The following is a 23,439-nucleotide window of genomic DNA, read 5'->3' as shown; positions in this document are numbered from 1 at the left end:
AACAGACTTGTATAGTAAGGTCAACCATGGAGTCTGAATTTATTGCTTTAGAATTAACAAGACAAGAGGCTGAGTGGTAGAAACCTACTGGGAGTTGTATCATTGTGAGGGACATCAGTATGAGTGGCTTAGAAGTCCAGTGGGAGATGTACCATTGTGGTGAGAAGGGGAAGGGGAGGCATTAGTACCAATCTCTTTGTACTGTGATTCATAGGTTGCCATAGGAATTACCAAAGTATGTATGATGGTAAGAGGAGGCATATGCGCCTTAGACATAAAGTTGCAAAACAATTACTGAAAGAAGGATTATTTCATTGTAAAGTTTGAGAGGAATTTTGCAGATCCTCTCACTAAAGGCCTAACAAGGAGAGTAATTCTAGAACTTTCAACAAGTATGGGACTCAACCCATTATAGTGGTCCATAGTCCTTTATCTGGGTGGTCTATTATGATAGACTTGATGGTTCATAGCCCTTTATCTGAGTGGTCTATTGCGATAGACTTGATGGTCCATAGCCTTTCATTTGGGTGGTTCTAGTATGAACTTGATGGATAGAACTAAAACCTTTAAAAATTCCATAGCCCTTCCTTTGGGTGATCTTGGCATGAACTTGTTGGATAGTTGTAAAATCTTCATAGCTCAGTTTTTGAGTGGTTTTTCTTTGACAGGCTTGATGTCCTGGTATGGACTAGATGTGAAGTTTTCGTAGCTTAGTTTTGAGTGGTCTATTGCAATAGACTTGATGAAACAAGTAACGTGATTGTGAAGGTGTGGCCATCTTCTATGGAAAAGTTTTAGGGTATTTTTCTAGAGCTTTCACGTTGACTTGAGGTTCTATCATGACCTTAAATAACACACTTTTATCGTGGAGTCGATGGAAATTTAAGGAGTAAAACGTGTTGTGGGAGTCTCAACCATAGTTATTGAAAGTTCAAGAGGTAACTTACTTTCTCTAATAAAGTTATTGCCCTACTTCACTATGCATCAATTCAAATTGTAAGATATTGATGCTTAAGTTTGTTCTCCTATATTTGCTTAGAAACATTTTTAAAGTTTTAAAGTTTTCAAGGATTTTAAGGTTTTTTTTTTTTTTTTTTTTTTTTTTTTTTTTTTTTTTAAAAAAAATTTATTTATTGCTTTGCTATACTAGTCATTTGTGAACGATTATTGGAAATGACTTCGAGCCAAGGCCCATAACAAACATAAAAGTGGAAAAAACTAGCCATTTATAATCGTTGGGAACTAGTCGACTATAATCGTTGGAAACTAGCTGTTTATAGCGTTGAAACTAGCCGTTAAGAACTAGTCGTTTTATTGTCCTTTTCTTCTTCCTCATCTTCTTTATAAAGAAGAAAGTTTTGCAAGATCAAGGTAGAAATTCTTTATTTTCAAGACTTCCAACCTTTACTTCTTCTCTCTACTATTTTCTGAGCAATTTTTCATCAATTCTAACCCGATGTCCGACGAGTGCACGTCAAAGATCGAGAGTTTTGTTAATTTTGGGGAGTAATCAGCTTCGACGATTTGACATTGAGGTCGCACCGATTTTGCTTTCAAGGTAGTGGGTTTATCCATAGCACAACGATCGACATTCGGTTCCAACAATAACAATAATTCTTATGATGGACAAAGAAAGACTTGAATAAAAATTTAAAAGATTAGAAATCAATCGAGAAATATCTAAAATTGTTGTAAAATTAAGGAACAAAACGAGGTACTACGGATACACAAATACCGATAAATTATTAATTTGAAGTAAATAAATAAAATACAGAAAATAACAAAAATGAAATATAGGAAATTATAGTAATTTCTCACCAAAATTGCATATATACAAAATTTACAAAAAGGAAAAAAAACTTGACAACGTAAAATCATTTGAACACTAAGGATATGTAAATCATAAGACAGATGAATATTTTATCATGAGACAATATGCACTAGGATACATGGGCAACGAGGACATCTATTTTTGTTATAATATTTATAATAAAAACATTACAAATTTTTTCTTCAAATGTATTGAATTATATAATTTAGTGATGGGAAAGAAAATTAGAATTTAATGTGCTTAAGACAAAAAGAGAGATAAAAGAGACAAAAGAGTAATAAGTCTTGTTTGGCTAAATTTTCGTTGAATGGCGCGAGTAATTATTACTAATTAGTAGTTAGTGATTTAGCGTAAATTGTTCAAAATATCGGACAACTTAGTTTGCTGTTGGTTTTGGGCAGCAGACCTTTTTTCCTCGAAAGTCAGCTCTCTTCAAAGTCCCCCCCCCCTCCGATCCTTGAGCAACCCCATACCGGCGGCGGCGGCGGCGGCGGCCGACCATGCTTTTACACCCAACCTCCTCCTTCTCCTTCCCGTTTTATTTCCCCTTTCTCTATTTCAACAACACCCACTAGACCTTCTTCGTTCGATTCTCCTCCCCAAATGGACCCTTCACTTCTCGACGATATTATCAATCGTCTTCTCGAGGTTCGTGGCCGCGTCGGCAAGCAGGTTCAGTTGTCCGAGTCCGAGATCCGACAACTCTGTCAAGTTTCTAGAGAGATTTTCTTGCAGCAGCCTAATTTGTTGGAGCTTGAGGCACCTATCAAGATTTGTGGTATCTTTTTCTTACAATACTACTTGTTTTCACCTGAGATTTACTATTTGGTTTTGTTTGTAAATATTGTAATAGACTAGTTTGAAGTTTTTTATTTGTTGTTATTAGGAAATATATTTGGAGCTCTTCTTAGTCGTGCTTGCTGAATTCTTTTTGGTTAATTTGTGTTCTGGTTGACTTATTTGAAATACTTGATTTTCTGGGGTTTGTTGCTTTTCTTTGCTCAGTTGTTATATAGCAGTTATTTTTCAACTTCTTTTAGTTTTAACCTCTATTGATGAATACCATTTGACTAACTGACCCCTAGTTGATGAACCTGCAAAGCTTTATTTATATATGCTGACGACCAGACACAGATATGTACATTTATTATACATTGGTGTGACGTGTTTGTATATTGTTAACCTGCTTTGCCCCATTCATGTTTCCCATTGGTTAAGTGGTTCATAGTTGATGAACCTGAGGAGGTCTTTATGTGGACAGAAAAATGCAAACGCACATACATGTATGCATAGATTATTGCAACATTCATACATTGTGTTTTGCATGGAAGCTTTTATTCATGTTTTTCTTTTTTCATTTTTCATTAATCTAGTTTGTCAATCGCTTAGTTGAGTAATTTACGTGATGTGCTGCCTTGGTCCATCAAGGTTAATGGTATGTACAAACTATGCCTTTTATTTTCTTCCTCCCTACTTTTAGGTTTTTCTTTTGGATTTTGTTAGAACGACTTTCATTGAAAACAAATGAAAGAATACTAAAGGGCAAAACCATACAGGGCCATATTGCTAGGATCAATGGGAGCCTCGATAATAACAAACATTTGGAAAAACTACAATAAAATTACAAAATGGGCTTCAATTTAAAAGGATGAGAGGTAAAAGGGTAATTGACTAATTCTTAAAGGTATTAGTGAAGGAAGCCTAAAAGGAGGCATTGAACCTAATCAAAGCTCGAACCTTCTCCCAAGAACATTCTTTATCACTAAAGACTCTCCTATTTCTCTCAAGCCAAATACTCCATGAAGAAGCAAAGGATGTTTGCCTGAAGAAGAATCTAAACCTTAGAACAAAGAGCAAACTAGGAGAAGAAAGGGAGGCCATCAAAATTAGGTTTCCAGAGGTTTCTGGTAGTAAGTCTCGAGATTGGACTGCCTTGGGCCTGTATTTAATGGGATTAGTTTGTGCCTTAAATTGTTAGGCTCCCAAGGAAAGCTCAACGACCATTTAGCCAACAAGGCCGCGTTATACGCTCTTATATTGAGTAGGATCCCTCAGAAGAAATCAATCTTAGTTTTGGACCAGTGTGACTCTTGAAACTTAAGGACTGAAGAGTTTAGATTTAATCTCAATTCATCTCTTCATTACTTGTTCGTTCACTACAACTTTTTGGAACTTCATTTTCAAGTCTTTTTGTTGGTTGATTTCTCTACCAACTATATTCTCTGTCTTTTGCATAGGATTATTCTTGATCTTCTATTCAAGAAAGAGGAGACTTTATAGCACATCATCACTTAGGCTTTTCTTTGGTCCCTTTGGCTTGATAGGACTTCTCGTATCTTTTCTGATACCTGTAAGGACCATGTATCTTATCTCTTTGGTTATGTATAACGTCTCTCACTCGGTGTGAATTGGTTCCTCCTTTTTGTAATTATGGTTTAACTCAACTTATAGCCTATTTGAAAAGTTTTTTTGTAATCCTTTGGATAGGTTTCCCTTTTGTAATTTCATTGTATTAATGATTTTGTTTTGTTTCTATATATATATATGGGATCATTATGGAGGCTCCTCCCAACTGCTAAAAAGAATCTACGAAATGGTGTTTTTCTTCTTCTTGGTTGCTAAAATAATTTGGTGTTGTCATCCCTTCCTAGAAGCCCTTGGTCCTGAATTTTTGTCACCAAAAATCTTCTTTTGCACGGAGTGGATACAAGTGCGAAAGAAGATTTATCCACTCAGTGAGTGGATACTCAATTAGTTTTAGGTTGTTAAATCTCCTGTTGCACTGAGTGGATACAAGTTGGTTCGTAATGTTGAGTCGGGTGGTTTTTAAAGAAAAAAGATTAGAAATGGATGATGTCACTTCCTCGTGAGAGCTAATGTTGTGAAGATCACTGTACAGCTAGCTCTTCAAGAAGGTTAAACACCCAAAAGTATACTTGTTCCACAATTTTAGCTCTTGTTTAAGGGTCCCTAGCTTCATCAAAAAGTCTTGGTCCTAGCCATGCTGGAGCTTTTTTCCCACCTTTTATCAATGAAAAGGAGAAAAGAATGAGCACCTAGTGGTTTTATTTTAAAATTGATTTTGAGAAAGCTTATGGTGACATGAATTGGAGTTTCCTAGATAGAGTTTTTTTGTTTGGTTTGATAAGAGACAACAACGGCTATATATTTGTCAAAATAAAAAAACAATCTAGGAGATGGGGGCAGAAGGCCTGCTTACAGTATTATGGAGAAAAGGTTTTAAGCTCGAATGGAGATCCTGAATTTGGCACTCCCTTCGATTGGGTAACTTGTCCATCTTGATCATTGGTGAGCCTAAGGGTAGAATTTATGCCTATAGGAGTGTTAAACAAGAAGATCCTTTATCCCCTTTTCATCTCATTCTGGTTGTGGATGTTCTTAGCAGGATAACGTCAGTTGTGAAATAAGGGTTTAATGTAGGTTATCTTTGATTTTGAAATGATACAGTCCTCTGTTCTGTTTGATTAAGGAGGATTTATTTATTAATCTTGGCCGTGTTTGAGATTATTTAAGGGCTTAAGGTTGATAAGGACTTGACAAGATTTCTCTATATTGCATATGTTGTAAGTTCCTGAAGCTTGATATGGAGAGCAAGGTAAGGTTGGTGCTATTTCTTATATCTATGTATTTCTTCCTTAAGGGAGTAGGAGTTTTTGGTTTGGAGTATTTGGTTAGAGAGGAATAGGAGAACTTTGAGGGGTTTGAGAAACCTCTTGAGGAGGTGTGGTTCATTGCTAGATTTAACATCTACTTCGGCATTTGATTTGCTAACGTGATTCTTATTCCTCCCCCCCCCCCCCCCACAAAAAAAAAAAAAAAAAGAAAAAAGAAAAAACTTATCCGTAAAACTTGTACTTTGGCATTTGTTTTTGTAGGCATGTTGTAATTGTTCTTTAGGCTTTGTCCTTTCGAATTGGACCCCTTTCTGTATACTTAGTTAGGTCTGGGTGTTTCCTTTTGTTGGGTGGCTTTTGGTGTCCTTTTGTATTCTTTTCTTTTACAAAAATAGTTAAGGCGAAAAAACTTTCTTTTACCAAGTAACTGTTATTGGAAATCAATGGTGGTGGTCAAAAAATGCCTCTAATCAACAAAAAAAGGCTTTCTTCTTCAAGAATGTGAGGTCAGACACTCATCCAATCTATTCTTTAGTGGGATTGTAACTTATTTCATGTTTTTATTGCTTGGGTGGAAAAGACCATAGAATTTATATGGGAAGGGATCTCATTTGGTTGGGTGAAAATGCATGAGAGATTAACCTCAATGGGCTACAGGTAGGAAGAATTTGAGACTTCATAGCAAGGCATTCTTGCAAAATGCTCATGATGGTTTCTTTAGAAACCAAAACTTTGTGGGTATAAGATAGGATAAATGAGAGCAAGTATGATTTGTTCTTATGAGTGGATTTACAAGTCATCGGGTCAAAGGCAGTTTCATGGATCCATGGAAGTCCATTGCTTCTAGGTACACAACTTTCTCTAGCTTTCAAATGTTCTGGATGATTTGTTGATTCGTCTATGGGAGGATTGTCTGGTAAGGGAAGCCCCTTCGGCTTTTGCTCTGCTGTCTTTACCATTTAGCCTTCTTGAAATTCTCCTTTTTCTCTTGAGGCTCCCCTTGTAAAACTTATGGCCCTGTAGGCCATGTATAGAGTATTTCTTTATTTTCCAATGGGTCTTTCATGAGAGGATTAACACTATTGGCCCGAGATCATTTTCTTTTGTTCTAGGACCTTGGTGGTCTAGTCGGTAAGAGTTCTTTGAAGGATACGGAGTAAGTAATGATATAACTAAATTTACCAAAATCCACTAGTTTAAGTTTTTGAGTTATGGTATTAGAGGAGGAGATTGGGTGTTGAATTCCTATAATGTCGTTTCCTCCCTTATTAATATTGATTTTCATTTGTTGGGCCTATTCTAACTACAAGTGATGAGAGTGTTAAAATGTTGATATAATTAAATTTATTACACTCAAGCATTGGTGATTAACAGGAAGCATGTTATGTGGAGATGTTGATTGGCTGGAATGATTTGAGACAAATTTTTGGAGGCTTTTGGAGCACAAATGGCTCGTAACAGGTCTTAGTCCATGATTTAGGGGGTGTTTTGGCCCCGAGTTGAGTTGGGTGGTAGTCCACTTAGTGTTTGGGTCCCCTATTATTATAGTTGAAGATTACAATTGTTTCAACCCACAATTAGCTACAGTGTAGACTATTTGGAATCCCTCTTTAGGTATGGTGAGCACTATTTGGAGCCCCTATTTAGCTACAGTGAACCCACCATTAGCTGCAGTGAACACATGATATATTTTTTCCATAATGGAAACTTGTAAAACTTTTATTTGGTTTTTGTATGTTCAAGTACATAGAATTATGTTCATATTATTTTGAATAGTTTTTCTATTTTCATTTAAATATAAAATAATATAGAACCATGAAATTGCAAAATAATGTTTTCTTAAATTAAAGTATAAACAATGTAATTACAAAAAAAAAAAAGTTTCAACTTTGTTCTTTTTTTTTTTTGTAGTTTTAGTATGGTAATAAAAAATGAAGTATAAAAGAAATATACAAATTTCTTTCTTAAACTAGAGTATAAAAAAATGTAATACAAAAAAATTTGAAAAAGCTTCATCTTTGACCTTTTTTTAGTTTTAGTATTATTATAAAAAATGAAACTTAAAAAAAATTAATCAAATTCCTTTCTTGAATTAAAGTATATAAAAATGTAATTGAAAAAATTGAAAAAATTTTCAACTTTGACATTTTTTTTTTCAGTTTTAGTATGGTTATTAAAAGATGTAATCAAATTCTTTCTTAAATTAAAGTTTACAAAAATGTAATTACAAAAAAAAAAAAAAAGAGAGTTTCAACTTTGACCTTCTTTTTGGGCAGCTCTACTATAGGTATAAAAAATGGAGTATAAAAAAATGTAATCAAATTCCTTTCTTAAATTAAAGTATAGTTACAAAAAAAAAAAAAAAAAAAAAGAGAAAAGAAAAGAAAAGAAAAGAAGAAGTCTCACCTTTTTTCCCTTTAAGTTTTAGTATAGTTATAAAAAATGTAATCAAATTCTTTTCTTAAATTAAAGTATAAAAAGATGTAAACACACACACACACACACAAAAAGGGGCAGTTGCAACTTAAATAAAAAAAAATTAAAAATTGGGCGTGTGTCCCTAGGTTTTACTTTTTTGCAAACATGTCAAAAAGCTTTCGTCTGAAAATTTGATTGCTATTTGATTTCTATGTGATTGCTATGTGATTGACACACCTGCAATTACAAAAAAGTTGAAGTCATGGTTTTGGTTTCTTAAAATGTATTTGCCATACAATGCAATTTTCCAAAAAAAAAAAAAAAGAAAATGTTTCAACTTTGACCTTTTTTAGCTTTAGTATAGTCATAAAAAAATGAAGTATAAAAAATGTAATCAAATTCTTTTTCTTAAATTAAAGTATATAAAAGTATAATTACAAAAAAAAAAAAAAAAGTTTCAAATTTGACACTTTTTTTAGTTTTAATATAGTTATAAAAGATGAAGCATAAAAAATGTAATATAAAAAAATGTCATTACAAAAAAAAAAAAAAAAAGAAGAAAAACCGAAAATTGAAAAAAACATTCAAAAAAACCTAAACACGAACTAAAATAACTTGCATGGCAAATACAAACTAAAATAGTTTGCACTTCAAATACAATCTATTATGATCCAGACTAAAATAACTTGTATCTCAAAGGCAGACTAATATAATCCACAGACTATAATCATCTCAAAACCCAAGCAATCTTTAGGTGTTATTACCTCTATTTCGAATAAGGGTGGCTCCTCTTTGGCAAGCTGCTTACTTTGCGGTCTCTTGGAACCTTAAAAACCCGAACTGGCTAAACTGAAACAGCAAACTGGAAGAAACTGTGCTGTCTCATGAAACATAAGGCTTGAGAGAAACCGGAGATTTCTTAAAGGTGTAGAGAGTTCTTAGGAGGAGAATTCTGTCCTAGCTAGGTTCAGTGCCTCCTAAGTCTCTATAACTAAGTATTTTAGCGTTTTTCTATGGTTTCTTATTTTTGGGGTATGTCTTGTTTGCCCTTGTATACTTTCTTTTTCCAATGAAAGTTTTGTCTTACCATTTGTATTTACATATATCTTATGGCATTTTCCCTGTTGTATGGATTCTTGGGCTTTTTCCATTGATATTTTTAATGAACACCGCCGAAAAATTACAGTCAAGGTGTTCAAACTTGTTTCTTTACGGCAGCTTCTGTGTATGAAGGAACAGGAGGTCGGGGAGAGATCTTAAATATGGCTAAATTTTATGCCTCTAGCTAGTGTGGACTGCCCAGTTTCTTTTGTAATTCATCTCTTTGTAATTAATTAAGTTGAGTGTTTTCTCTCTCTTTTTAATAAAAAAAAAAAAAGAAACTCCTACTAGGTGGAGATAATGTTCTTATCTTGTAACTTCTTGCCTCATCAATGAATAATATATATATATATATATATTTTTTTTTTCTCTTAAAAAAGAATTATGCACTAACACATTCATTAGTTAGTTTGAAGCAAGGGATAAACCGCTGAATCCTCTGATGAGGTGAAATTATCAACCATGAATTGATGTATTGTACTGATTCTATTGGATGGCTGGTTTCATTATACTTTGACGGGCTTGCTTGGGGGAGGGTTCTGATCAGTTTTTGCAAGTTTTCTTTCTTCTTAGTTATATTTGTCTTCAATAATCGTTGGTCCTGCTAATGTTGTACTATTTTTAATGTGTAGGTGACATACATGGGCAATATTCTGATCTATTAAGGCTTTTCGAATATGGTGGGTTACCTCCTCATGCTAACTACTTATTTTTGGGTGATTATGTTGATCGAGGCAAGCAAAGTCTAGAAACCATATGTCTTCTCCTGGCATATAAAATAAAATACCCAGAGAATTTTTTCATATTGAGAGGGAACCATGAATGTGCTTCTATAAACCGAATATATGGCTTCTATGATGAGTGTAAAAGACGATTTAATGTTAGGTTATGGAAGACGTTTACGGAGTGCTTTAACTGCCTGCCTGTGGCAGCTCTGGTTGATGAAAAAATTCTGTGCATGCATGGAGGTTTGTCTCCTGACCTGAATAATTTGGATCAAATTAGAAATATGTCAAGACCAACAGATGTACCAGATGCTGGTTTGCTCTGTGATCTTCTCTGGTCTGATCCTAGTAAAGATGTTCAAGGTTGGGGAATGAACGACAGGGGTGTTTCATTTACTTTTGGTGCTGACAAGGTGACAGAATTTCTTCAGAAGCATGATTTGGATCTCATTTGTCGTGCACATCAGGTTTTTATTGTTTTTTTTTTTCCGTCTTTAAAATATTCTTATAAAAAAAGAAGGTAAAATAGGAAAAATATCAATTTATACCAACTTTGGTGGTTGTATCAATTAAAAGTGTGAACTAAAAATTATATCAATTTAAAGCCTATGCTTTAATAAGTGTATCAATTTACATTCTTCTCCAGGTTTTGTTTGCCTTGTGAAAAACATATAGTTTGTATTAAACTCCTAAATTTTCATTAGCAAATCAACTTAGACCCTTAGTATGATTGCCTTTGAAAATCATCCATGCATCCATTCTAAAAAATATATGGATTTCTTCAAATGTCGGTTTTACTAAATGGACAATTAGAGTTAATGTGTGGACAATTCTTTGAGAGCATAAATTGATTCACTTATGCAAGTTTAGGGGTTTAATTGATACAATTATAAGTCTCACATGGTGTTTTCTCAAACAAAACATAATGGATGGTGTAAATTGACACACTTACAAAGTTCAAGATTTAAATTGATGCAATTGTTAGTTTAGAGTTTTAATTAATACAACCCTCAAAGTTTAGGAGCATAAATTGATATTTCTCCAAAAAAAAAAGTTGAGGCTTTAAAATTATGAATGACTTGCCTCAAACTATGCGTAGAATGAGGGAAATTTCAGTTGGTGAAAGTATTGGGACTGTCTCTTCCATTTTAGTCTAGTTTATATAAATATGGTTTCTAGTAACTCTACCGATTTGAGATTGCAATATTTAATTCTAGCTTCCTTCCATACTGTTTCTTGTACCAAGAATGATGGATGTAGGTCTCTCTCTTTTTGAGCTTCTAAGCTTTTAACTAGTCATTACTTTTATATAGGTTGTGGAGGATGGATATGAGTTCTTCGCAAATCGTCAACTTGTAACTATTTTTTCAGCACCTAATTACTGTGGCGAGTTTGATAATGCTGGTGCCATGATGAGTGTGGACGAGACGCTTATGTGTTCATTTCAAATACTAAAGCCTGCAGATAAGAAACCTAAGTTGAACTTTGGAAGCACTACCACGACAAAGCCTGGAAACCCTCCGGCAGGGGTTAAGGTAAACATAACATTTAAAGAAAAATATTATTTTTTAAAGTTGGATTTCTAGTCATTCACTTTGTCTAGTTTCTGAATATAAAATGTTTGTTACCAACCTGTGTTAGCTTTAATCATTTTTGGTCTGGTGAAAAAAAGTAGAAAGGATTTTGGGAGAAAGGGTTTAGATCTTCTAGTGACCACCTACTTAGGGTATTAAAATTTTATAGTTTCCTGACAACCAAACATTGTAGGATTAACTATTGTCTTGAGTAAAGAGTACAAGTATCTTTTAGCATGAATAATGAAGGTTCGTGTTATTATACCATCTTTTTCCTTGTAGTTACGATGGTGAGAAGGTATTGCTATCGGTTTGAGGCCTAGTTTTTCAATCATGTGTAGAAGAAATTCTATCACATGCTCCTTAGCATATTTGTCCTATGAACATACTTGGGAACTTTCTGCTTGCTACTTATGCCATTTTGACTTGCTACTTTCTGTGATCTTTTTGTTTTTGGCAGTCCTTCCTTGGTACAAAAGCATGATTTGGTCAGGCATGGAGGTCTCTTGCGGCCAGTTGAGTTTACAAAACTTGGAAGTTATAACTTTTGGAGGAAAGTCTAGGTTCGATCATTTGATTCTAAACTTAAATGCTGAAAATTGTAAAAAACAAAAAGGAAAAAATTGTAAGGTGAACTTTAAAATGATTACAAAATATTGTTATCCTCGATACAAATTTGAGTTATCGAAGGTGGTCGGTTGCGAATACCTGCCCATCTTCCTTGTACACTAATTGGCAGCGCCATCAGCGTTATCGGTGCTACGAGTCTACTGTATGTGTTGGACATTTAATTATGCGTTCCCTTTTTCTGGTTCATCAAGATGTTCATTTCACCCTTTTATTCATTGTGGCTGCAAACGATGGCAAATTTTACCATTTCATCATGATCCATGATCATCCATTGCAGCTTCATCACATCCATTCTTCTTATGTAGAAAAATGAATTCCTCTTTTTGGTCTTACAGTTCCCTCAATGGTTTGTTTATTCAAAAGTTCAAAACTATGTTTTGATGATTTATGAGGAAAAAAACTAACTTTTTCTTATATGTTTTTACTGTTTAGTGAGTCCATTTCAACATCAAAGTTCCAATCTCATCAAATTGTAGCCAGATATTGTTATTTCTTGATTGCAGCTGATTACTTTTCTCTTTTCTTTTCTGTAAGCATTGGTTTCTTTGTGGTTGTGTTGAATACTGTTTAGTTTTGTTTCTGAGCATTATTTTTACTTGCTAGATTTTATGGTTTGATTACTATGTATTGTAGTTTTTGGACATTTTCGTTGTTTCGATTGAATTGTTGGTCAAATCTTGTACAATTTATTAGTTGGTTTGTGGCTAATTTTGTAATTTAGTTTTGAAGAGATGCTATTTATTCAAACATATGATTTATTTTTTATACAATTAAAAGTTTAAAATGGGGCAAGTATTGGAGTAAGGATTTATTTGGATTGACTTGAGAAAAAAATGTTCTTCAAAAAACTTATTTTTATTTAAACATTTTTAACAAAAACGATTGAAAATATACTTCAAAAGCTATTTTGAGTGGTTGTCAAATATTTCAAATTTTTTCTACGACTTTTCAAAAAAAATTTAAATACTTGAAAATGCATCAAACACACTTCAATTCAAAACCATGGGAAAGTTTAAATCAGGTAACTCTGATACTTTGATATTTATTTAGGAAATATAAGTTATGAATACTATCTTTTATCTGCATAATCTTTTATGTTATCAAATGCATATCCACACTTTGTTCGAAATATCTAAATCTTTGTTGGCAATGGAATAAATAATGAGTCAGTGTGTTAGTTTTGAAGTTTGGACAGTTTTTGGTAAGAAATTTATTTGGTAGGGTTTAATATTTTTTGGCTTGGGCTGGTTGCATAAATGGCAACCAGAGCCAAAAATAATAGCATTTATAGCACCAATGTAAAAATATTGTAAATATGGCACAAAAATTGGCATTTAAAAAAATCTACAATGCACAAAAATCACCCCAGTCAATAAAAAGAAACGGTTGATTTAGTGTTTGCTCTAAATAGCAATCAAGCATCTTTTAACTTATCATCGTTCTTCTCTCCATTCATCAATCTCCTCTCAATTTCTTCTATAATCAACTTTAGTGTTGATTCTTTTTTGAAAGAAATTGGAGTGTTTGGTAATCACTCAAAATAGTTTTTCAAGTGTGTTCTAATCAATTCTTTAACAAAAGTGTTTAAATTAAAATGAGTTTTTTGAAAAATACATTTTTTTCAAGTCAATCTAAACGGTATAGTTCTAGTTGTTGTGATAGTTAAAAGAATTATTGATTTCGTTCAATGGTCTGGTCATTGTATCTTGAGCTTGTGGTTTAAATTGATTATCTACTTATTTTTCCTTATGATTTCAAATTTTATGTTTTTAGGATTTGAACTCTGCATAAAAATTTACTTCTATTATTTGTTATATTGGTGTGATATGTAATAAAAAGAATATCACGCTTCTATCTGTGATATGCTTCTATGACTGATAAAAGTTTATCAATACATGTGAATTATTATTGGTTTTCATGTTCATTTATAACAGATTAGGATTGAAAAAGAATAGAGATAGAAGCACATCATTGACAAATCAATTATAGATTTCTATTAGTGATAGAAGAATATCACTTAAAACATATATTTGATATGTTCTATCAGTGATTAGACTTCTATCACGTATAGAAGTTTATTTTTAGAGACGCACTTATAGAAGTTCATCAATGCATGTGAACTATTGTTGGTATCCATGTTCTTTTATAACTAATTAGGGTTAGAAAACAACATAAATAGAAGCACATATTTGATACGTTAGTGATAGAAGCATATCATGATATGCTTAACAATGATAGATTTGTATCATTGATAGAATCTTATCAATGTGTGTGCCCTATAGATGGTATTTATGTTCTTCTACAACTGATTAGGATTGGAAAATAGTAGAGATCGAAGCATATCACTGGAAACTTAAAACATATCAGTGATATGTTTCTATCACTTAAGCTTCTATCAACGATGGACTTTTATTCTTTGAACCAGCTATTATAGGAGTCACTTTTTCTGTTGCAAGTAGCAACTAGCAACTAGCAACTATGGTTTGTATTGATTGTTTTAACATATATAAACAAAGAAAAACAAATAGTAGAAGTTGAGGGGAAAAAAGGCCCAAATAGGTTTTTGTGCTTCAAGGAGCCTCACAACCTTAAACAAAAAGATGTCTTTTGGTTACTTTTCTTTATAGTTGATACAAAAGGAAAAAAGAACCAAAAAGTATGACAAATGGGTAAAGACAATTCTTTCTTTTTTGGTAGACATTGATATGTTTTTATTTCTATATAGAATTTTGTAGTGATATGTTATAATAGAAGTATGTCAGTTATATCTATTGATAGACTTTTATCAAATTTGAATTTTTAGTTTTATTTGAGTATCTAATTACATTGTGGTGTTTTTAGGTTATTATTGAAAAAATGGAAACTAAAAATAATTATCTCCAAAATTCAAAACAAATTAATTTCCCTCTTTTCTCTCCATCACATCAACTTAAATCAATCAAGTTTTTCCTTAACAATTTAAATCCAAAAAATCTCAAATAAAAACCAAGCCTTAAAAAAAAAAAAAAAAAAAAACCCACAAATACTTTTACCCATATTTTAAATTGAATTGCCTAGACTAAATAAATTAAATTTTAAATATCCAAATTTCGCAAAATATACCCAAGTAATTAAGATAAACAAATTAAAAATTACCTAAAATTTGGGTTATCACATGAAACATACTCTTAAATGAAACTAAGATGAAAAGAAATAGATCTCAAAACACTCAACTCATTGATTTTACACTCGGGAACACTCATATTCACACACAAAAGGTAGGTTATTTGGACAAGTGGTTAAATTATGATATTGGGTAGACTTATGTGGAACAAACAATTCTTGAGATTGTGAGCTATTCAAGACAAGTAAGATAGATAACAATGTAAATAACAACAAATAGAATAAGAAAACAATGAAAAGAACAAACAAACAAAGAAAAACATAAAATAGTTTTCGAGTACTACTGAACACAAATGGAACTAGAAACACAAAGGTCATACGTTGTGATTTTGACGATATGCTCTTCTTAACAATTAAATGTAAGAGTTTGGTTTAAACTTTTGGTAAGGAGATGAAATCAAATTCAACCATTTGAATTGATTTGAAATACGAAAGAGAAGAAATAAATTCATCAGTTTCAAATTTGAACAAGTTTCAGCAAATAATGATTGAAAGTTGAATAGACACTCAAATGAACGTGCAATTGATTTAATAGTCGATAGAAAACATAGAGAATTGATGTATTAACTTAATTATGTTAGTTCGGTTCAAATATCAAAGATCAAACACAAAATTCACATGAACAATTGCAAAAAAATCAAAACAAAAATACAAAGAATAATGGAATGAAATGGCATCAAGGAAGTGAATGGGTAGAATTGGAAAATTGAATGAATCAATGCAAAGAAAAAAAAACAAAGAAGAAGAAAGAAAGAAAGAATTAATTCAAGTAGGCCACAAAGATGCAACCCGGTTATGATATCAAATTGATAAAAAAAAACCTCGAGTGTTGGTTCTAAAAACCATGTTGAACAACCAGACTTAAAGTACTCAAGTCTAACAATCCCAAAACTAATTTATCCCAATCCCTAAGATAGGCTAGATTGCAAATTACTTAGATGATCTAATAAATTGGATAAAACTTGAAATTCTTATCTTCAAAGCACTCCACCAACAAGATATATCAATCCTCACTTGAATGCTCTAAATATTCATACATATTTTATTACAAAAACACTCTAGAAATAAAGCTAAATTTTACAAGATTTAAAACCCAACATTCTACATTTTTTAATTTTCCATCACGTTTGATCATTATAAATTACATTTCTGTTTATAGCCTCAAGATTAGACCCTAAATATTTTATGAGGTATTTAAAGGTTATAACTCACATACTTTATTACCATAATTGTTCATGATGTAAATTTAACATTAAAAAGCATATAAGAAGACAAAATGGTTGAAATTAATACTCAATTTTAATCAACCACCTATAAATTTATAATCATCCAAGAGTCTTGAAGTCCCACTTGAAGTATTTGTTCCTTAAATTAAACATAGTTCTTCTTAAATTCCATTTGGCTTCATTTGATGCATTTTACTTGTAAATTTAAACAACATATCATGCTAATTTTTTGGCATCTGATCTTCAAGTTCATATGAAGAGATGAGATTCCTTAGTTTGACTAATAGAATTTTTTAATACAAATAGTTCAATAGTTACCAAAAGAATTAAATACATATAGAATTTTATCATTAACAGAAGTTTATGGGTGATTATCATTGATAGACTTCTATCATTATTGAATTAAATTGTAACTACTAACTCAAACTCAATTGCAAATAAATCCAAGATAGATACATTTTGTTTCATCTCAAAGGCATCTGCAAGCTTCAATATAACAAGTATAGACAAATTTCAAAATCCATGGGATAGAAATAGGGAAAAAAAAATTGACACATATGCTCGCTTTGCCCCTAACTAATTTGTAGCCATCAGTTTCATTCATGGATAGTTATTTAAAATTGTTTGCAAATATGCGATTATATTAGAAGGTGGTAATTAGATATGCCTAATGATCGTGTTTCGTGTGGTTAGGAATAATTTATTTTTTGAATGTCCTTTTAGTTAGGCCATTGAGGACATGCTTTGATGGGGGAGTATTCTCATAAGATTTTGCATTGGGATACATAACTTATCTGGATTTGTTAGTTTAGCTCAGACAAGCTGTTAAAGTATAAGGTATAGAGAGTTACTTGGACTATCTACCATATTTAGCACGAGCGTAATTTGCATGTCCATGATGCCACTTTGTGTCCTTCCCAGGTGATTAGTCTAGATGTTCAGTCTGAAATTTTTACTTCTTGTTCAAAGTGGCCTGGAACTTCTCTTGTAGGAACGTAAGGAGACTCTTCTCCTTGGGACATTTTTCCTTGAGTTGTGTGTATTTTATTTTTTTTTGGTACTTGAATAGTTTTTGCTTTTACTCATTGGCTAGCTTTTGTTGTTTTTCTTCTTCAATTCCCACAAGTACTACAATATACATACAAACGGTCAACAAAATTCCTAGAAGTATGCAACTTAGAATTTACAAACTAAAAATTTCTGCGAAAGGTATACAAAATGTCCATAGCCAAAGGTCTAATCTCATAAAGAGATTTTTAAATGGAAACTTAGCACAAACGGTCTTCAGCCTTGGTGATTGTCTTGTTTCTTTGGAGAGAGTCTTTCTTCTAGTCGTTTTTTTCTCATCTTTTGCATTCTCCAAAATATTTATTCTTGATTTAGGTTGCCTTTTAGGTTGCACATCATCGGACATGAACCTTAAATAAAAATATATTTATTATTTTTTTAACACTCATTTGATATGTGAATTCAATTACATAAAAATATATTTTACAAATTTCTACGTATATATATCGCACTTAATGTAGAAAAAATACTACTATTTACATAATCAACAACCCTGCAACATAATTTAACTGTCATCAGTCTTATAGTAGTCGAAAGTGGTCGTCGAAGATAATTTTTACTGGTGTTGTAACCAGAGATGGCTACCAGCGCCTGAAGTTGGTAGCATGAAGGTGGTATTGGAGTTGGTTGCCAAAGTTTATTATCGGAGGTGGTTTTTGAAGCCTGGAGTTGGTTGCCAGAGTTGCTCGCTCGAAGGTGGTCATCAAAGTTGATCATCAAAGGTGATTTTAATCAAAGTGTGAAGTTGGAGGTGGTTGTCGGAGTTGGTAATTGGAGTTTTTTATCAGTGATTGCCAGAGCCTGAAATTGGTTATCGGAGTTGCGAAAGTGGTCGTTGGAGTTGGGTCACCGGAGTTGTCATCAGAGTTAATTATTGGAACCTAGAATTGGTCGCCGGAGTTGGTCGCGCGAATGTGGTTATCGAAGTTATCATCAGAGGTGGTTTTCGAAGTCCAAAATTGGTCTCCGGAGTTGTCATCGGAGGTGGTTATTGGAACTCAGAGTTGGTCACTGGAGTTATCATCGGAGGTGGTTGTTGGAGCCCAGAGTTGGTTTCCGGAGTGTGACAACGATAGTCGCCATAAGTGGTCGTAGGTGGAGCCTTGGAAAATATTGGAAGAAAGGAGAGTTGGGGTGAGTTGGTAAAATATACCAACTCAAATCCACCAATATTTAAAGTTGATGGGCCAATCATTGAGTTGGTATATTATACCAACTTAACTCAACTCATGTTGGTGAGCCAAACACCCCCTAAGATTCTATGTTGATTGTTGATCATTTTAGAGAAAATTGTTCATTTTTGCCTAATAAAGAGAAGAAATGGCTAAATTTGCACAATAGGGAAGAGAATAAGGCCAAATGGTACTAAAAAGAGGCGACACAATGCTCCACAATGCTACATGGGTGCCCAAACCTGAGATTGAAATTTTGAGCAGCTCTCTGACGCTGCTAATTGATGTTTGCAAATGAGGGCACTGAAGGAACTCTAACTGGAGAGAATCATGAGCGGAAGTAAGATCGTCTCAATTTTCATTTTTCGTTGAATATAAGTTTTACAATTAAGCAAGAACAAGATATGTATTTACATAAATTATAGTATGCATTAATAAAGGAAAACTTAGGGTTTTAGAAGCCCTTACCTTTGAAGAACACTTTCTTCAAGAATCCCTCGAACAAGTCATGAACGAATTTTCTTCTCTAAACAAAACACCACCAACCGGAGCCTTCTATATTCTCCTTAGGGATTGAGAATGACATGAGTTGTGGGCTTTACTGTAGGGCTGTGGAAGAGGGAAGAAGATGGAGAAGAAGAGAGGGAGGAGAAGAACTTTCCCAAAGAGATTTTTTTTTTTTAGTGTTTTTTAGGAAGAAGATAAATCAAATCCATCTTCTTTTCTCACACAACCCAAGTAATTGACTAAGAGAAAATGGAGAGGAAGTTGTAACTCCCTCCCATTAATTTAATTAAATTAAATTAATAATAATTATACATATAATAACAACCTTATTATATGTATATAAACTATATGTTATATCCCATATATCCCATATTCTATAGTTACATATTGTATCAAATACAATATGACCTATAGATGTATTTTCTCTCAACAATACATGACATTCAATATAAATCACATTTATATTAAATTCACTTATATGAATCTCATTCATATAATTAATATTTTAATCATATTCAAATATTTAATTCCTCTCAACTTATTGATGGTATTTAATATAAATCATATTTATATTAAATTTAATTACAAGAATCTCATTCATATAATTAGTATTTGAATCATATTCAAATTCTTTTCATATTACCTTATATTATAATGTATCAAATACATTATATTAATTATATCTCATATATAATTAATTTAATTAATTATATCATATACAATTAATTCCCTCAATTAATTTGAACACTTCAAATTAATCCAAAAATAATTCTCAAATAAATCTTTGTTGAGCTACAGAGGGGACCTTATGGACCTGTAGACTGAAGCTCTAACGGTACTCGAATAATTAATTAAACTCTTTAATTAAATTACTCAACATCTATTAATTGTCAGTCATTTCACTAAAGACCGATAGCGGCACTCTTTGCACTACAGATAAATTTTTGTGTCCATTGGATATAAACAATAACAGTGCGATGACTCTTCATAAATTGCTCGTAAGTACAGTTGGGCCAAAATTACTGTTTTGCCCTTGTAGTTACATTTAACTCCTTAAGTACCAATGATACCTCTAATTAACAATAAGTCATAGTTCAACTATGACCAAGTCCTTCTCGGGTCAGGATAGGGTGTGGCCACTATGTTTAAGCACCGGAATTAGCCCTTAAGGGAGTAATTTATCTACTTTCCCTTGCATCGGGGAAGGAGTGAATTCCATCTCGTGTAGCTGTGTTCCCAACTCCTCAGTGAGACGAATCCCCAAAATAGTAGGCTTATTAAGTCGGCAATCTGGCCACCCTCACCTATACAAATCAAAGGATCGCCTTCATGAGCAGGAGTTCACAACTCACTAAGGATTCAGGTTATGTCACCTATGGTCATCCTAGTGAAATGTAAGTCTTTATTATTAACGGTGTTATGTAAAGAGACAAATAATTTCGTGGTCCGATCTTATACAAACTCTTTGTATAGGATACCCTCGCTCACATGTCTCTACATGAATGATTAGGATTAAATCATTTGTAGTACTTTACAACACTTGTAACACCAACAAAGCGGGCCATATCTGTAGTGTCACCAGGATAAGGCACCCAATCTCATATACTACAAACCGTTTAGATTATTATTTAAACAAGATCCACTTGTATGTCTCTACATACTTGTTTAAATTATATAAAATAACCTAGGATCTTAGTTTATTGGATTGAGTATATGCTTATAAATAACATTTATTTTATTAACAACAATATGTTTATACAAAGTTTACAAACTATAAGATTACAAGATATTTAGGACACCAATCCCAATAATCTCTTAACTTTCCTAAAGCTTAGGGAGCCTTATGTACAATACAAATAAAGTACAAAATCACAATAAACTAAGGCATACATTATACCCCATTAACATCTCCCACTTGCCTTAGTCAATATGTTGCTTATCCCGTAGACCCAGAATTTCTAGATGACTCTCGAACACTTTAGCTGTGAGAGCATTCATAAATGAATCAACAACGTTGTGCTATGAAGCAATCTTCATGACAGTCACGTCCCCTCGATGCACAATTTTCCGAATCAAATGATATTTCCACTTTATGTGCTTGCCTCTTTGGTGACTCTTAGATTCCTTAGAATTTACCACAACACCACTGTTATCACAATAAAGTGTGATGGGTAAAGACATATTTGGAACAACTTCCAAATCAGTAAGGAACTTTTTAAGCCAAACAACCTCTTTAACAGCTTCATAAGCAGCTACGTATTCGGTTTCCATAGTGGAGTATGCGATGCATCCTTGCTCGATGCTTTGCCATACTATAGCTCTTCCATTCAGAGTAAACACTGGCCCTGATGTGGATTTTTGAGAATTCTGATCAGTCTGGAAGTCAGAGTCTGTGTATCGTATAAGGATCAACTTCTTATCTCCATACACAAACATATAGTCCCTCGTTCTTCAAAGATACTTGAGGATCGTTTTGACTGCCGTCCAGTGATCTAATCCTGGATTTGACTGATATCGACTGACAATTTCTACTGCACAACAAATGTCAGGTATAGTACATAACATTGCATACATAAGGCTACCAACAGCCGATGCATAGGGAATTCGTCTCATTTCCTCAACCTCTTGAGAAGTCTTAGGACACTGTTCTTTAGACAATACAATTCCATGCCTGAAAGATAATAAACCCTTCTTGGAATTGTGCATCGAATATCTGACAAGCATCTTGTCAATATATAATGCCTGAGACAAAGCCAACATTTTTTTCTCATGATCCCTTATAATCTGTATCCCTAAAACAAATTGCGTCTCTCCAAAATCTTTCATTTGAAATTAGGCAGCTAGCCATTTCTTTACATTAGTTAGAAAACCTACGCCATTCCCAATGAGAAAGATATCATCCACATACAGTCTGGGGAAAGCTACTGAGCTGTTGATAATTTTCTTGTAAACACAAGGTTCATCAACATTCTGATCAAAGCCATAAGATTTGATCGCTGCATCAAATCTTATATTCCAAGATTGAGATGCTTGTTTCAGTCCATAAATGGATCGATTAAGCTTGCAAATCTTTTACTCTTGATCTTGTTCAAGAAATCCTTCTGGTTGATTCATGTAGATGGTTTCTTTAAGATTACCATTCAAAAAGGTAGTTTTGACGTCCATTTGCCATATTTCGTAGTCATAATATATGGCTATGGATAAGAGAATCCTGATAGACTTTAACATGACAACAGGTGAGAAAGTTTCTTCATAGTCCACTCCCTCAATCTAGGTATAACCTTTTTCCACAAGTCTAGCTTTAAAGGTCTATATCTTTCTATCTACACCTCTTTTCCTCTTGTAGATCCATTTACAACCTATAAGTTTTACCCCATCAGGTTGATTTACAAGCTCCCAAACAGAATTGAAGTACATGGTCTCCATTTCTTGATTCATGGCTTTAATCCATTCATCCTTGTCAACATCTTCCATTGCTTCTTTATAAGATAATGGATCCTCAACTCCATCATCAGGTATGATGTTTTGGGCTTCTGTTAAACCCATGTAATGTACAGGTGGGTTCATACCCTCCCACTACGTCGAGGCAATTTCAATTCTTGGGATGGATGACTAGATGAACTGACATCAACAACTCTTGTTGATGTATCAACCTCTTCAACAACTCTTGCTAAAGTCTCAATAGATTCATTAGAAATCTCATTTAAAACCAGTTTACTTTGTGGTTTATGATCTCTCATGTGGCCTTCTTCCAAAAAGGTAGCGTTTGTCGATACAAACACTTTATTCTCACTTGGATCATAGAAGTATCCACCTCTCGTTTCCTTGGGGTAACCTATAAATAGGCACACTTTTGAACGAGGTTCCAACTTTTTGGGGTTTGCAATTAGCACATGGGTTAGACATCCTCAAATTCTGAAGTGGCGTAAACTACCTTTATGAGCTCTCCATAACTCAAAAGGTATTTTAGAAACACTTTGAGGGAACGTTATTCAAATATAAACTGCAGTCTCTACTGCATATCCCCAAAACGAGTCAGAAAGATGAGCATAACTCATCATAGATCGGACCATGTCCATTAGGGTTCTGTTTCTCTTTTCTGATACACCATTCTGTTAAGGGTATTTATGGCTGAAAGTTGGGACGTGATTTCATGTTCAATCATATAGTTTTGGAATCTTAAGTTCATATATTCCCCACCATGATCAGATCTTAGTGTTTTTATCTTTTTTCCTAACAAGTTTTCAACTTCAGTCTTGTACTCCTTGAACTTTTCAAGAACTTCAGACTTATGTTGCATTAGGTATAGATACCTAAATCTAGAATAATCATCTATGAAAGAGATGAAATATTCATACCTACCTTGTGCTCTTACATTCATCGGATCACA

The 23,439-nt window shown here is 33.2% G+C and overlaps 1 protein-coding gene across 1 annotated transcript; it reads left to right on the top strand.

The window, feature by feature from the left end:
* The first annotated feature begins 2,051 nt into the window (after positions 1-2,051).
* On the top strand, positions 2,052-12,100 carry LOC120071099 (serine/threonine-protein phosphatase PP1 isozyme 2-like). Its single transcript, XM_039023153.2, has 4 exons — positions 2,052-2,609; positions 9,618-10,177; positions 11,024-11,245; positions 11,745-12,100. The coding sequence occupies exons 1-4, from the start codon at positions 2,435-2,437 to the stop codon at positions 11,766-11,768; spliced, it is 981 nt and encodes a 326-aa protein (XP_038879081.1). The 5' UTR covers positions 2,052-2,434; the 3' UTR covers positions 11,769-12,100.
* Positions 12,101-23,439: the final 11,339 nt, after the last annotated feature.

The sequence above is a fragment of the Benincasa hispida genome, chromosome 2 (assembly GCF_027475165.1).
Source record: "Benincasa hispida cultivar pf3 chromosome 2, pf3_genome.v1.1, whole genome shotgun sequence".
Lineage (NCBI taxonomy): Eukaryota > Viridiplantae > Streptophyta > Magnoliopsida > Cucurbitales > Cucurbitaceae > Benincasa > Benincasa hispida.
This window is presented reverse-complemented; position numbering and strand designations above follow the sequence as displayed.

Bases quoted from the DNA above. Each gene is read 5' to 3' on its own strand.
- LOC120071099 (XM_039023153.2), top strand. From the start codon at position 2,435: ATGGACCCTTCACTTCTCGACGATATTATCAATCGTCTTCTCGAGGTT. The intron at 10,178-11,023 runs GTTTTTATTGTT...ACTTTTATATAG, and splicing joins TCATTTGTCGTGCACATCAG to GTTGTGGAGGATGGATATGA. The intron at 11,246-11,744 runs GTAAACATAACA...TGTTTTTGGCAG, and splicing joins ACCCTCCGGCAGGGGTTAAG to TCCTTCCTTGGTACAAAAGC.